Here is a 16,394-nt window from a genome sequence, read left to right on the forward strand (position 1 = left end):
CTGATGATGAGTTATCTTACAGGGAATTAGGAAGATTAATCCTTCAAAAGGAAAATGAATGAAAACATTTTAAATCTGTTGTCAGAAATTATTTACTATCAAGTATGTGTATTACATATTTATACATATATGTAATATGTGTACACATGTGTACACACACACACACACACGAGGTCTGACAATTAAGTTCGCGAACTCATCCTAAAAAAAGTGCTACATACCTCATGGCTGAATATCACTAAGGTCACATTCGAAGTACTCCCCTTGGGAAGTTATGCAAGATGCCAGCACCTAGTCCACCCTTCAAAGCAGTTTTGGAACTCTTCATCTGGAATGGCCATCAGAGCTGTCATCGCATTACCCTCGATGTCCCGAATGTCATAAAAATATCTTCCTTTCAATAATGCCTTTATCTTCAGGTAAAGAAAGAAGTCATTGGGGGGCCAGATCAGGTGAGTAGGGAGGGTGTTCCAATACAGTTATTTTTTTACTGGCTAAAAACCTCCTCACAGACAGTGCCATGTGAGCTGGTGCATTGTCATGATGTAAGAGCCATGAATTATTGGGAAAAAGTTCAGGTCATATAACTTTTTCACTCAGCCTCTTTAGCACTTCCAAATAATAAATTCGGTTAACTGTCTAGTCTGCACAAATTCATAATGAATAATCCCTCTGATATCAAAAACAGTTAGCAACATCACTGCAAAAAATTTGCGACTTAACTGTCTGATCTCATGTGTGTCGGAGACACACACACACACACACACACACACACACAAGGCTTCTGAGACTCCTTTTAAATTTAAATTACATGATTTGATATTTCTATCCCACAAAATTATTACAAATATGAAGTGGTTTTGATAACAAAGCATTACTAAAAAGAACCAAAGAAATGAAAAAAACAATTTCTGTGACGAAATCAGCAAAAGGTTTTAAAATACCTTACAAGAAATCAGTTTATTTTCTCTTGTTTTATCTCACAATATGAAAGCAGTATCTCTTGATGTGTTTAAGAGAAATATATACATTATACAAAACATATGGTTACACATGAGAATAATTATAAAGTTCTATAATATCATGCCCTGACTTATGTGCAGATCATATGCAACTGAAAAGTATATTACTTAGTATATTTTCCAGAAAACCTAAATTACTGCCCCTTCACATTCAGCTGAGGATAGCATTCAGGTGTGTATACACACTTCAGTGTTTTCATTAGAATGTTGGCTTGCAATGGGGCATTCTGCAGGTGACAGAGACTGAAGTTTCTGTAAAATTGCATTTGACTTTGTCTTTTTCAAACTTAATGCTGCATTAACATGAGTTATGAAAAGTCATGTTTTTTTTTTACTATAAATTTTCTCTAGAAATGAACTGTTCCTACGATTTTTTCTAAATGGAAAAATTTTAAAGCCTTTTATCAAATAGATTATAGCCTTTCTGCCTTCACTTGTACTAATACTAACAACTCATTCCCTACATTTGAAATCGTGGCAGGGTTTTAATTCTACCCAAGGTTCTCAAGGCTATGCAGTTGGTATGGGGTTCGGCAACTAGTTTAAGGAGTCATAATAGGCCTATGCTTTATCACCTCTAAAAAGCAGGCTTGAAACTATGCTATTAAAGTCTTTTTTAGCTGTAAAATTCTGAGTCTAGTGTATGAAATTTAAATCTGAAACTTTAAATCACCACTGAGAACAAAATAGAAAATATGCTTATTCTGCTCACTATTCCTAATTTAGGATACTGATTAGTGGTGTTATCTAAATGTATAAAAAAGTCTACCTCTACACAGAGAGCAAATGTGAAAATTAATCCTTAAAGGGAAAGCAAATGAAGAAAATATTAAAGGCTACAAAAAAAACCAACAGTGAAAACCTCATCAGAATTTCATAATATTTTTTACTATGGTTCTTACAGCTGGATATTTTAAAGATACTAAGCAGAGTAAGTAATAAACACACTCAAAAAATAAGTGTTTAAAAGACCAAATTACTTGACTGTAATCTGTCAAAGCTTTCTGACAGGAAACACTACAGGGTAAAGATAACTCTGGAGACAAAATTGCAAAGGGGAACACACTAAATAGCATGAGAAACCATCAATTTAATATCTGTAGGAAAAATGATACAAACAAAATTCTAGAACTGAAGATTTTTCCGGTGTAGCTATATCTTCTAAATTCCACACACTGGAGTCTGAGTCACAATTCTACCAATATATCAAAGAAAAAATACAAATCTTATCTACAGATGCTTGAAAGAAGCATCTTGGAAGAAAAACTCTTTCAAACACTTAAAATTTTTTTAAAAACAAGACTAAGCTTCTTAATTACTGACAATCAAGAGTCAATATTTTAATTCTCCAGTTGACTAAACCTTTTATTTATAACATGCTACCAGCATTCTCAAAGGAACTCTTTATCTAATTGTGCATATACAGGAGTAATTTAAGGAATTATAAACAAACATAAAGTTAGGAAAATAATTTTTGGAATATAATGTAAACAACAGAAATTTTGTTCTAATATGAGAAAATAAAATTTGTTTTCAAAAGTTGTGAAATTATTTTCTTCACAACATCAATAAAACAATCCTAGTCACTTCACTAAAAGAATAAAAGATGAAGGGTAGAAATAAAACAAAATTAAAATGTTTTCTTTTCTAAGAGAAAATAAACTATCAATCTTTCACAATTTTAGCTATTAGCAAATTGAAACATTTGCTATTTTTTCCCAACAAGTGTGATTCCTACTAGATAAAAAGTCTTCAGTTTTATGCTAACCTATAGATCTGGAAAGATCTGGAAAGATCTGCAAAGCTCAAAAAGTTAAGGGCTTACATTAAAACTAATTCCTACAAAAAGCTAATAATGACTTGAAGAAGACGTCATAGAAAATGCTCATCATACATAGTATTCCATAAGACTTCCAGGAAACCTCATCACGTATCAGTCAAATCCTTTCAACTCAAGATATGCACGTTTTCCCTATTTTAAATGCAAACAGTAGTCAATATTTGCTTAACAGACTCTACATAACATAAAGGGCAGAAGGGACCTTTCTTCAAGGAAGCCTGCAATGTGGAGCCAGGTGAATAAGTTCACTGTATTTTCTCATCCTTCGAGCCTCTTGCAGCAGTTTTCTCACAGCCTGCTGCAGTATGGGTAACCCCGATCTACAGCCCCAACTCTCAAAAGGGCAGCTGACTTCCGCAGTGCCCTTAAACACCTCGGAACACATTTTTCTGAGCACAGCGGGCCCTTGTCCCCTGCACAGCACGACCACCCACTGTTGCTTGTTGACCAAATACGTGGGGCCAGGAGCCTCCACAGACACAGGCAGGACGAGATTCCTTTCAAGCACAACACACAGAAGAATTTCACTGCCAAAGCTGGGGGGCAGGGGCAGCTGTATCAAGGCAGAATTACAAATTCCTCAGGAGTAAGGCTTGTGTCAACAGATAAAAATGTTCGTTTTGATCTTATGCTTCTCCATATATTTAAAGTTCCTACAGGAGCATTTCCTCAATTTAAAGGAGATCACTTAATCTAAATTAAATGAAATGGGACATTTAAGATACCTCGCTTCACTTTTTAGGGTGTCAGAATCGTCCTTAACAGGTTCCAGGCAACAATTCTGATATGTATTTTAACATCATTCAAAACAATAGTTGAAAAAACAAAAATTATTTAAAAAGTAAAAAGGCAGGTGTGAACTTTGAAGAAGCTAACAATGGCTATATATGCAAGAACCATATATGTGTAATACGCTGGATAGGAGAATAGCTGTAAAAAAATTATTTATGTTTTTGTTAAAGTACTATACTTTTCTTGCAATTATATACATACATATATACATATATATATATATATATATATATATTGGGTTGTTGGAGAAGTCATGACATATTTTTTCTATGTTTTTCGTTGCAAAAATGCATCATGACTTCTCCAACAACCCAATATTTAAGTAGAGAAAACATGTTTAGAACAAAAAGTAATAGAATTATTATAAAAATGATAGAACACACAATTAAAATATTTGTAATGGTGAATATTTTAAATTACTAGTTAATGCTAGCATCCCATGTGTGCCTGACATTCATTGTCAACATTTTTTTCTCTTAAGGATAGGGAACATGGTGTTTAGACATGAAATGGCTCCCAGCTGCAAGAAGTCTTCTTCCAGATATACAGCAAGCCAAGACAGTAGAAAAGAACCAGCTGCTAGGATAACAAATTGAAAAGGTCCTTTTAACATAAGCTGTGTTGGCCTGTCTGGTCTAACAAAGATAGATCATTCATTGTGAGGTGAATAGAATCTAGTATAAAATAGAAGAAACAAGTAAAAAGAACTTAATCCAACTCTTTCCTATGATATTCAACAGCTGTTATTTTACAGGATCTACAAATGAACTCCATGCTATTCAAAACGTAAATCAAATTCTCAACTCGTAGGTTACTGACTTAAAACAAAAATGCGTAAATTGCCAGTGTTAATTACAAGTCTTAATTTTAATTTGGAAGTAAAATTTGTCTTTTCAAATTAAATTTAAAAACAAATCTATAATCACTATGTAAAAACCTGCTGATCTGCATTCAGGTGATTAAAACTGTTTATATAAACTTATACTATTTACAAACAGCAGTGACAATTTCTGATAGTGTGCATTAGAAATTCTAATGATATATAATTAACTGTAAATCTAATTCAGGGCACACTGAATACCTGGGAGTTTTTTTCTTTCGGAAAAAAAGGGAAAAGAAAATCAGACACCATTTTGCTGGAGAGAAGATTTTTTGCATTGCATTCATAAACTGGTATCTTTTCTTCCACTTCTGTCTCCTGAATCTACTTTTCTTCTATACGAGGTGTGATTACAAAATACAGTGAATATTTAAATTAAAAAAAATATATATGTATTACATTAAAAGACACATTGCCATTAATCCCCCTCAAAATACTCCCCCCTCACTTTGAACACACTTATCCCATCGTTCTTTCCACTTTCTGAAGCAGTTCTGGAAGTCCTCTTTCTTGAGTCTTGAGTTGTGATGTCCTGGCTGCCTCAATGTCCTGAATCGATTCAAAACGGTTACCTTTCATGGTCATTTTGACTTTGGGGAAGAGCTAGAAGTCGCAGGGTGCCAGATCTGGTAAATAAGGTGGATGAGGACATCCACCTTATTTTAAATAAAAACATCTAATGTTTTTATTTGACAGAAATTGCAGTACCAGAAAGCAATGTGTGACACAGAGCGTTATCATGACAGAGGACAAAGTAAAGACACTCACCAAAGAGGACATCCAGAACTGCTTCAGAAAGTGGCAAGAACGATGGGATAAGTGTGGTCGAAGTGAGGGGGAGTATTTTGAGGGAGACTAATGGCAATGTGTCTTTTACTGTAATAATTTTTTTAACTTAAACATTCACCATATTGTTTGATCATGCCTCATATATATACTTTATAGCTTATAAATCTTGGCAAATTAATAAAATCCCAGTAAAAGCATTTAGGAGCATTTCATCTTCTAAAGCCAATTTAAAATATACTTTGTAATCATAACATGCAAAAGAATAAGTGTGCAGATAAAGCTGGAGTTGCTTAACCTACATCAAAAGGGACTTAAGTGATGAAGAAGGTAAAAAAATGACGATTTCCTATTGGTACTTGCTGCAGTTGTGCCTTTCCTTTTTTTTTTTTTTTAAATCAATTTCTATTATTCTGGGCTCATGCTATTATGATAAACATTCAGAAGAGAAACTATTTTTCAATCTCAGAAAATAAACTATAAAAACATCTTCCTAAGGTACCTCATTGTAACAACTTTAAAAGAAAAATTATAATTTTACTAAAGTAGTTAATATGTGTATAACAACACATTTTAACTGTCTTTTTAACCATGGAAATATTTTATAGTCCCATAGAAAATTCGATGACTCTACTGCTGGTTTTCTAACAGAGGCTGAAATGGAATCTAGTGTACAAGAAGTCTACCAAACCCTGCGTTATGGAAATACCAGAATTATATTTATTAACCCACTAATTAAAAACAAATTATAAGTTATGTACATAAAAGTTAAGAAATATGAAAAAATAAAGTTTAGTTGTATTGTATAAATTCACAAAATTACACATAAATTGTAAAATATAACTAAAATATGATTTGATTGTATTTTATGAGCTTTTGAGTTGAAAATACATATAGCCTTTTTACAGCTCAAGATTATTAAATAAACGCATATTTTTATTTCTGCAAGTAATTAACAATCTACACGTTTGAAATTGCAAGAGTAAATATTTAGCACAGCCTCTAAAATGTTATTATTTTTCTTCTATAATTGATCCATACTGTGATGATTCAGAATAAAACTTCAGGTGTGACACGTCACATCTAAGTTTTCAAAGAGAACTTGAGCCACATATAAATGGATTTCCTTCGGCTGCGTAACTAGTCTAAAGACTCTCTTGATCACTTAAACTATTGCTCCTATTCTAAATGTCCCCTAATGTGCCTCTATTCTAATATGGCCTTTTAAGAAGTCCTAATTAAGTACGTATCTGAAAGGAATAATTATTCTGTGAGCAGGCTGACACCTTTCCCTAAAATTATTAAGTATAGCCAACATATATTTTAAGAGTTAAACTCATTTTCAGAACAAAGAAAAAAACACCTTTGAAGGCTACCTTTAAAAGTCATGCTTGAGAATGTCAGTAGGGGGGTAACCAAAGGCTTTTCCTGGCAAGAAACCTGAAGATTTGGTCTAATTTTGGATCTGTTTCAAAGGAATTTTAAGGGACAAATGACATTTCTTATAAACCAGTAAAATTTTCCTGTGTGCAAAATTCAGCACACAGGGCTACTTCAAATATAGAGGAACAGAAGCAACATGGCTAACGGTTCCATCAGGGAAGAAAATTAAACTCTTCCATTAGTATTTAAGCTTTCAAGGTGACTTTTTAAAACGTTAATTTTTATTTCTGGTTGTTTTTTTTCCTACCTTTGTATCCCCTTAGAAAACCCAAAGACCACATTTGGCCCTCAGAGGCAGGCCACAGAACAAGACTGAGGTGTACTTGGGGATAAATGGCAGTGAATTGAAAGTGCAAAGGTCATCTTGTCATGTGTCCTAGTGTCTTTAATGTGGAGGAGACCAACTACTAGATTCAGTATGTTACTGCTCTAAGGACTGGAATCCAGAGAAAGATCCAATGCAGTATTCATAAGAGTATCTGCCTCTGCTGATAAATGCTTCATATACAGAAGTCTTTCTTAGAAAAGGTATCTTTTTTATGTAGGACTGCTTTCTCTGAAAATCTATCACCATGTTTGCTCATGAAATTTTCTCTGAAGACCACAAGATTAAATACAATTAACATTCCCCCCCCCCAAACCACCATGTAAAGACTTAAGACAAAAAAAATTATGTATTAATTAAATGTATGCATAAAAATCGGCTTTACTTAAAAAGATTTAAAGAAACCTTTTCCTGTCAGAAATATTTATAGTCTATCTATTTAATTGACTTTTATTTCAAAAGACTGTCTCAATTCTTAACCACTGTTCTGCCTGTGGGTTTACTTAAACAATTAAAACCATTTCTCTTCCCCAGTGTTAGAAGTCTAAGAACAGATATTATAATACAAGAACTTACAACTCATTCTTTAGATTTAGAATGCAACTAACTTTCCTTTTTAAAATAGGATCCTGAGAATATCTAAATAAAAACAATGAAACTTTATAATAAAGCGCTAGATGAAACGTAGGCATTCTCATCATCATGTTCAACCTGTCTAGAAATCCTGTTTGATGGAAACATTTGCTCCAACAATAAAGTCCAGAGAGGTCTTGTGGAGCTTACTGTCTGACTGCACTGATCCAGGAGGAGCGCACACTGCTGGGATGGGGACATCTGAACCACTCACTATTCTGCCACTGTGTGGGATATGGGAAGGCTGGATGCTATCTGGCTTTTCTGAGATGCCATCCTCACATGCAGAATCTAAACTCACCTGCTGAACATCTATTGGGAACAGGCAATTTCCCAGGTTTCTTCCAGATCTAAAATGTCATCATCATGAAGAGGATGCCCAATAGAAAGTCCAAATGATATCTGGGAGCCCTTCCCTCATATTACATATATAAGATATATAATTAGGACACTCATAAATGTCAATGAAGAGTTAGTCCTTTATGAACAACTGATTATATATCACATAAAAGAAAAACTGCTTATTCTCAGCAAACTTATATTTAAGGCAAATAGTTTATATTTGCATATACCTATACATATATACACACAAATACCTATACTATATATAATTACATTAGCTGTATAAATGTAGATAAGTGCATATGAAATAGCTAACATGTGTCCAATGACACACACATGTATTAATGATGACAACCAGAAAAGTATCTGGTGCAAAGTGGCCAAAGTGGACCATGTAAAGTTTACTAACGGCTGTTTCCGTTCTAGAAACACATTCTGTCTACATCTATACCACATTTCATACCATTTGGGTATCGGTTAAAAAGCTATGATATTAAAGTACTTAGATCCTGGAGATAGAAAACTGCTTCTGAATTTGAAAATTAAACATTTGATGCTATTAAGAAATTATTGATAATTTAGGTAATGATAATGGTATTTGGTTCAAGTTTTTAAAAACCATCTTTACCTTTGAAAATTACATACTGAATTAATTATAGGATTATATTGGTTGAAATAATGTAATCTGCTTCAAAAATAATTCAGGGTAAGGGAGGGGAAAGAAACAGGTGAGAGTATAGATAAAATAAAACTGGCTATGATTTGATAACTATTGAAACATGGGAGGTTATAATATTACCCTTTCTGCTTTTAAGTATGTTTGGAAATCTCGAAAATAAAATAATAAAAGGTCCTTCTGATGTAAGCTCAGAAGAACACACCAATCGCCCAATTAAAAGGCTCATACATGTTAGAATCACCCATGTTGTTTATATTAGTAACTGCTGACAAAAGAGGGCACAGTTAAGCATGTTCTTCTGAATGTCAAAGGAAACTTAAAATGTAACCAATAAATATATGACCAATAAATTTAGGAAATTTACATTGTAGTCTCATGAAATTTGTAGAGTAAGTTCAAAGGGCAGTAAATTGTTATGTTTTTACTTTCTAATTAAAAACCAACTTATGAAAATAACTTTAGGCAAAGCTCTTCACTACCAAATGGATCCACTTCATGTACATTCTTTTAATTATTTCACAGTTGAGCAGGCTTTGCAACAAGCTTGGCCGGTGAATACAAAAGGCACGGCTCCAGTTACACATAAGCTATTGTCATCTTTTTCCAGAAGGGCTGATTTTAAGCAGTTCGGGATGAATACTGTAGCAATACATAACATCAAGATGACAGGAAGGAATCCATCAGGTAAATAAATCCATTTATTTGTCTTCAAGAAAAGTTCAGAGCTTTGGCCATATAATCTTGATTATTAGATATTTCAGGTATGGATGTGACAATAAGATACATGAAATTTCCAACTTGAAATAGTCTGTATGTTGCCCTCATAATATATACACATATCTCAGAAATTCAAATATTTTCATAAACCAAATTATATAGTCATATTGTTTCTCATACACATAAGTAGGAAAATCCCTTATTGGGTTATGTATCCTGTTTGTATCAGCAGTGTACTTAGTGGAGTACACTAAGGTGGCATTTATTGAAAACCCGCTAGTATCTGGACTTCTCCATGCCTCTTTATCTGGATAATCGATATTCGTCATTTAGGTTCAATGGAAATATCACCTTTTTGATGAAACTTCCCTGGATCTCCCCTTTACTAGACTGGAGTGGAATTCTGTACTCCTCACTTCGTAACACTTTTCACAATTATATTTATGTAGTAAGTAAATACTTAAGTGATTTTTAAAAATCACTCCCACATGTCTCTCCCAGTAGGCTGCAAGGTCAGAGAGGTAAGAGATCACGTCAGTGTTGCTCACCACTGTACTTCCGGTCCCTGGCACAGAATCTAGGGCCCTGATTATCAACCCTGGCTGAACCTGAATCCTCTGGGAGCTTTAAAAAATACTGATGCCTGGACTCCACTGCCAGAAGTTCTAATATAATTGGTAAGAATGGGGTGGAGGATGGGAACTGACAGTCTTTAAAGACACCAAGGGGAGGGCCGGCCGAGTGGCGCGATGGTTAAGAACTGGCTTGGGACACCAGAGGGCCCCGGTTCAGATCCCACATATGAGGGCCAGTGACACTGCCCTCCACAGCTAAGATGCTGAATGACAGCTCACCCTGGAGCTGGGCTGCCATGAGGCGCCGGCGACTGTGTTGGCTGCAGCCCCTGTTGCAGTGGGTTGCCATGGGCTACCGAGTGTAGCCAGCAGCCAGCGGGAGCGGCCAGCAGCCGCAGTGAGCGGCCGTCCAGAAGCCGGCGACTGATCTGCCTTGCCCGGGAAGAGCGCAATGATGGTGCCAACTTGGGCCAGTGAAGCAACGTCCTCCACAACTAGACTGAAGAACAAAACGACAGCAACTTGTCTGTTCCCTTTCCCCCAATTCCCCAGCACTGTTCCCATCCCCCCAATTCCCCAATAAAAATCTTAAAAAAAAAAAAACCAAGGGGATGCTGATGGGCAGGCAAGGTTTAGAGTCCTGCCTAACAGACTAGATTTGTGGACGGAAAAGAGGCCACAGGTTAAACCTGACAAGCTCAGGAGATTGAAAATAACCACATAAGATGGTGTGCGCATAAAAACTTTCATAACCAAGTGGGCCATGGTCGGAAGTCACATCTTTAGCTTCCTTCATCAAGTTGGTCTGTGCCTCTTCAGTGGGCCTCTCTGTTTTTTTGCACCTAAGATAACATCTTAGGAATGTCAGTAATCCTTTTTCTGGACCAGAGCTGGAAACTGCAAAATTCTCATTATCATGCTTATCTCCTGATTACCATCTCTATGTGCTGTAAAGAGCAAGCTGTTAGCTATCTTGCACCCACCTGTGTGAGAGGAGGACCTGTCTCTCCAATGTACTTTTACCAATCCCAGAGGTTTCCCCGCTTTGCTCTCTCCCCACCCCCTTCATCTATCACCAAAGGATTTCATGTAACCTTCCTCCTTTGATTTTATGTATAAAATAAGCTGCAAACCGCCATTTTGCAAAGCATTTTCTCAATCGGTTGAGATTTTGCTTCCCGGCAATTGTCGAAAAGTTTGGCTCAAATAAACTCTTATAAGTTTTCTCTTAGACTGGATGTTTTTCGTCAACAGATTCAATAAACAAACATGTAAGTCCCCTAAATATCCCTGAGACTACAGACTATGTATATCATTAGATGTCATTTTCACTGCTAAAACTACAAAATAATTAATGACATTAATAGGAATTTCGATGTGGCATCAAAAAAGAGAGACTTCAGTTTTCCTAAAAATCCAGACTAGAAAAAAAACAGAATCACAGCTGGAAAGTACTCAAATCCAAGCCAGCTAATTCATGACAAAACTGCTATAAAGAAAGAATCATCATCTACCACCCCCTGCCCCCCTTTACCCTCTGGTGTCTGTGTCTGAGTTTTGTTTCTTCATTTGTTTTTCTTGTTCTTTTGTTGTTTTCAGTTTTATATACCACATATCAGTGAAATCATATGGGTCTCTACTTTTTCCGTCTGACTTATTTCGCTTAGCATTAGGACATTTTGGTCAGTGTGAGCCACCCTGACTATTCCTCAACAGATCAAAACATGGTAGAAAAACAGAAGCCTACAGAAAAAAGAAGGTGGGTTAATATTATTAACATATCAGTGAAATCATATGGTTCTCAACTTTTTCTGTCTAACTTATTTGGCTCACACACAAGATGAAAGGTTGTCTTTTAAAAAATAAGTGTCATTGGGTCTTTCCCTTGTTTCAGACCCTGTCTCCCCCAACACCCTAGATGGAGTCCAAACCCCTTACAGCAGCTGGCAGAGCCCCCCGGGACCCCGCACCCCCCAACAAGCCAGCTGGATCACCCTCCAAGCTCCGGCACACAGAGTTCAATGGCCTTCTCTTGCTTAAAACCCAGCACACATTCAACTTTCTCTCCTGGAACAGTTTTTATCTCTTTCCTCTTCCCTACCTCTGTATCAACTGGCTAGTACAGAGACCCTGCAGACCTCAACACTTGTCATTCTATTCAAATCCTGGAGTGTCAACTTCTGGGACCTCAAAGTTCTGGACCAAATGCTGTCCCTATGTGCTACCATGGCACCAGGAACTTGCCAGGCTGAAGCAGTAGCACACTGTACTCTTCAGGTCACTTTCCCTATCCATCTCCCCCGCTACTCTGTAAGCCTCAGGTGAGCAGGCTCTTGCCCACCGCACTGACCCCGGAGCCCTGAACACCCACCAGTGGCTGGCACACAGCCAGCACTGAGGACATTCACTGTCTGTGGGTGACAGCATTGTATAAGTAAAAGCTGACACACATGAGAATGAATGCAGCAGAACTTCTTTCTTCACACTTACCTCAGGACCTTTGCAAAGGCTGTTCCTTTTTCAGGCTGGAGTGGACGCAGCAGGCCACCTTACGTCCTTCCAGCTCCTAGTTCATATGGGGCATTCTCTGAGACACCTTCCCAAGTCAGCCATCTAAAGCACTCTCCTCCATTCTCCTCCCTCAGAGTACCGTTATGTCACTTGTCACAACTTTGTGTTTGGTTAGTTAGGTATTTGAGTCCATGTGGGCAGGGACCATGTCTGTTTTACTTACCACTGTCTTCCTGTACATAGTGGGCCCAGGATATATTTGATAAAATAATGAGTGGACTACCAGCATTCATCAAGGACCAGTATCAATTCTAACATCATGTTGCTTCCCACAGAAGTTTCACTGTTTTCTAAACCAAATCGTTGTCAATACTACCAGTCAACCATAACAACAGGCATATTTAAAGTGTTTTCTCCATTCCTATTCTGTTACTCAGGTCTAATGCAGAGATACAGATACCAGGAAAATTAACTCATCCTTTCGTTATTTGTCAACGTGACTACAGGCCTGGCATAACGCATGAAGAGGAGCAGCCTTGCCTTTCAGGTCTTGCACGCAGGCCTCTTTGCAGCTGTGCATGCGCTGTAGGATCCAGCTGTGCTGCGCTCCGATGCACTGCCATGCAGGGTCGCCCGGCGCGTGAAGGTCAGACAGGTACCTGAAACAGCAAGCCAGAGTTGACCATGGACACTTCCTCTATGCAGCCCAAGGAAGGAAAGAAGGACAGTTAGCATACTTCAGAATCATCACTTTAAAAAAAAAAAATTTTATCAATTAGTAAAGCAGTTGTCAACATTAGCTTCTAATAATCAGTTCTAAATGAAATATATTCAAATTTCTCTTTATGCAGTTAACAAATAAAGCTGTATTTTTTTTTAAATTAGGACTTGATAAAAAGACCCAAGAAGACAAAGACAACTTACGATGATCCTATATATCTAGTGAGAAATTACCTTCACATGTATTTACATTCAGTTCACAGTGTTTCTACTTAGTTCTGTCATTACAGGAAACACAGGTGGGAGCCAGCAGAGGACACCTGGTGAACATTTTTTAAATTGCAGATTTTTAAAAATTCCTTTGTAGTCTGAAATACGGCCACTAGATGGCAGTGTGACACTGCTTTCTAAGTAATCAAAACAAGGGGCAACTGAAACTTAAGGCCATTTCATCACATGAAGAGATTTGGTGACAACAAATGCTCACCTCTGAAGTCTAAACTCTAATTCATGACTGAGAAAATATTTTTCTAGAAAATACAGCATAGATGGCATTTTACGTAGTTTAAATGTAGGTCTTAAAATATTTAAGTCTTCTTTGTAAATAAAATATCTAAACCCAGATAGACAACTGAAATAAGTTTCAGTTGAAAAATGTCTCCCAAATGTTAGTCAAGATTTGGCGCTCGACCCTCACAAAATATATAAATAGAACAAGTTAAATCAAAATATAAATAGACCCAAAAGCTGAATTATTGCCTTAAAATTATTCTTAAGCCATCAGCTGCCTGTTGTCTTGGGGTTAAAGATTTTGTTCAATGGTAAATTTTAATTAATGGTTACAAGCTGTGACCTCTAGCCAAATCTTAATCACTCAGTGGATCACCTTATGCTTCTCTCCCATGTTTCTCCACCACTGGGTATTTCCTTACTTATCTCAAATTAGCAGCTAATTAGAGGAGAAACATTTTGTAGTAAGTTAGCAATAAACGAAACGTTGAGCAGAAATCTGACATCACATTTAGGAACTATCCACCCTGACCCTGACCTTCACAGGCTAATGGAGAAGTTCTGGTTTCTGAGGAGAGCTGGGCATTTGATTATCCTGCAAATGGGCCCCTGAAACAACACGGCTCATGCTGCACGGGGCTGACCCCCAGACAGCCCTAAAAGTTCGCCCTGCTCCTCTTGCCTGTGACCTTCTATTTACAGGCTGCAAATAAGCTGTGTCTGTACTAAGAAAGTGACAAATCAATTAACAGCATCCCAAGAAAAAAACTACAGTCTAACAAATGACATTTAGCTTGGCATAAATAATTCATTTCAAAGCTTTCAAACCCAATCAGATGCTTCCTTTCTCACAAGGCTTTCCTCTTTTATGAACTGAAATATAAATACGACGTTGTGTCATTTCTCCAAAAATATGATTTTAATCTTTCTTGCTGGGGAGAATTTGTCTTAGCATTCTCCTTAGAAAGGTTGTTTTGCCTCCAAATACCTCTGCAACACTTCCTCCTAACACTTTCACTCATTACAGGAATATTCTTTCGGGAAAGCTGTTTCCTTTTAATTCTTAAACTACTGAATAGGAACATAGATAATTCATTACAAGGGCTCTTTCTCAAGCAGTACAGCAAGAGAAATCAATAAGCTTTTTTTGCTTAGTAACTTAAAATTTTAAGTCTCCTTAGTATGGTGACTAGGTTCTTGAAAAATGTAATAATAATCCTTTCTATTGTCTTATTAATGGGCATTACATTAAAAGAGTTTTATAAAAAAAGATAAATATGTTTTCTCAGAAATTCTAGTGTTTCAATTCAAAGGTACAACCTGTGCTAGGCTTTCTTTTTCTTGGTTAAATGACTTAATCCAGTAAGTTTCTTCTTTTTTTTAGTAAGCAGCTTAAAAACTCTAGTCGTAGTTTCATTTCAAAGATATTTGTTTAGAATATGATACATGTTATTGCCATTTCTTTTAAAACTGCATACTGAAGAACATTTTTAAAAGACTTTAAAGGAAAAGAGTTAAAATATGTTAATATTTATTTTAATACTGATTAGCACTGGTTCAACATTTTCAAGAATTAAAGTTTTTAGCCATATTGTGACATGATTTTTAACAATCACCAGGGATAGGATCACACTGACATGGAAAGAGGTATAGGGAATTTTGCTTCTTGCTAAAGCTATGAGAATCAAGACAGAATAAGGAGGGTGAAAAATAAAAAGTTTTTAATTAGATAAAATAGAGAACAAAAGTAAGACAATACAGTAGTAACCTGATTTTCACTTGTACCATGCATAACTTCAATTATGTAAGAGAACCGACAGAAGTGTTTTTTGTCTGTTTCTACCCCAATGTGGTGCTCATAGCACTTGTCATCGTAGATTCCCAAGCCCTACAGATAGCTGATCTGGCTGTGATGTTATTTTTCCTATTTATTAATAACTAAAAACTTAATTTACAAAGGATAATCGAATTGCTCAGTGTCTTCTCAAAGCATCAAAAATAAAATAATGATTAAAAAAATGAGTAAACTATCAGATATTTTTATTGATGTTCTTTTTCCTTTAAAATAACAGGAAAAAATGCATTTAAACAGGCCATTTAAAAGAATCTTTTTTAACACCATCTTTTAAATGATATCCAGTAGGTTAACTAATCATAAAAACTGCGCATTAGTTATCTTATATAAATGGTAATTCACCACCTAAAGAAATCATACTCAAGGTTTATCATATTACTATCAGCAAATTTAATAGCATAATTGTCAACAGGGAAATAAATACAAAGCACAATTATTGGAACACAGACAAAATGCTAACCAACTATTTCCCATACAAGATGATTAACATTCCTGGACTCAGTTTCTTATGTTTTTTTTTTGGGTTTTTTTTTTAAAGCAGATAACTAACGTGTAGTTTGTTGCCAGCTTTAAAATTCTACAGTTCTACAAGCCAGAAAAATCCCCCAATTCAGTCTTTCTTATGAAGGCAGTTAGAGAAAAGCAGAGGCAGACTCTGAAAGCAAGCAAATGAGACCTCCTACTAGCTGTGTGCACTGACAAGCAGTAAACCTGAGCTTCAGGCTCCTCAGCTGTGTCAGGAGTGTAACACAGACACCCTGCCT

At 36.1% G+C, this 16,394-nt stretch overlaps 1 protein-coding gene across 1 annotated transcript in view; it reads right to left on the reverse strand.

Moving 5' to 3' along the window:
- Positions 1-16,394, reverse strand: part of EXOC2 (exocyst complex component 2) — a 285,694-nt gene that overhangs the window by 150,224 nt on the left and 119,076 nt on the right. The window contains 1 exon segment of the mRNA XM_019629429.1: positions 13,086-13,204. Coding sequence (XP_019484974.1) covers positions 13,086-13,204 — 119 coding nt within the window.

Source organism: Hipposideros armiger, unplaced genomic scaffold (assembly GCF_001890085.2).
Source record: "Hipposideros armiger isolate ML-2016 unplaced genomic scaffold, ASM189008v1 scaffold_854, whole genome shotgun sequence".
Classification (NCBI taxonomy): Eukaryota; Metazoa; Chordata; class Mammalia; order Chiroptera; family Hipposideridae; genus Hipposideros; species Hipposideros armiger.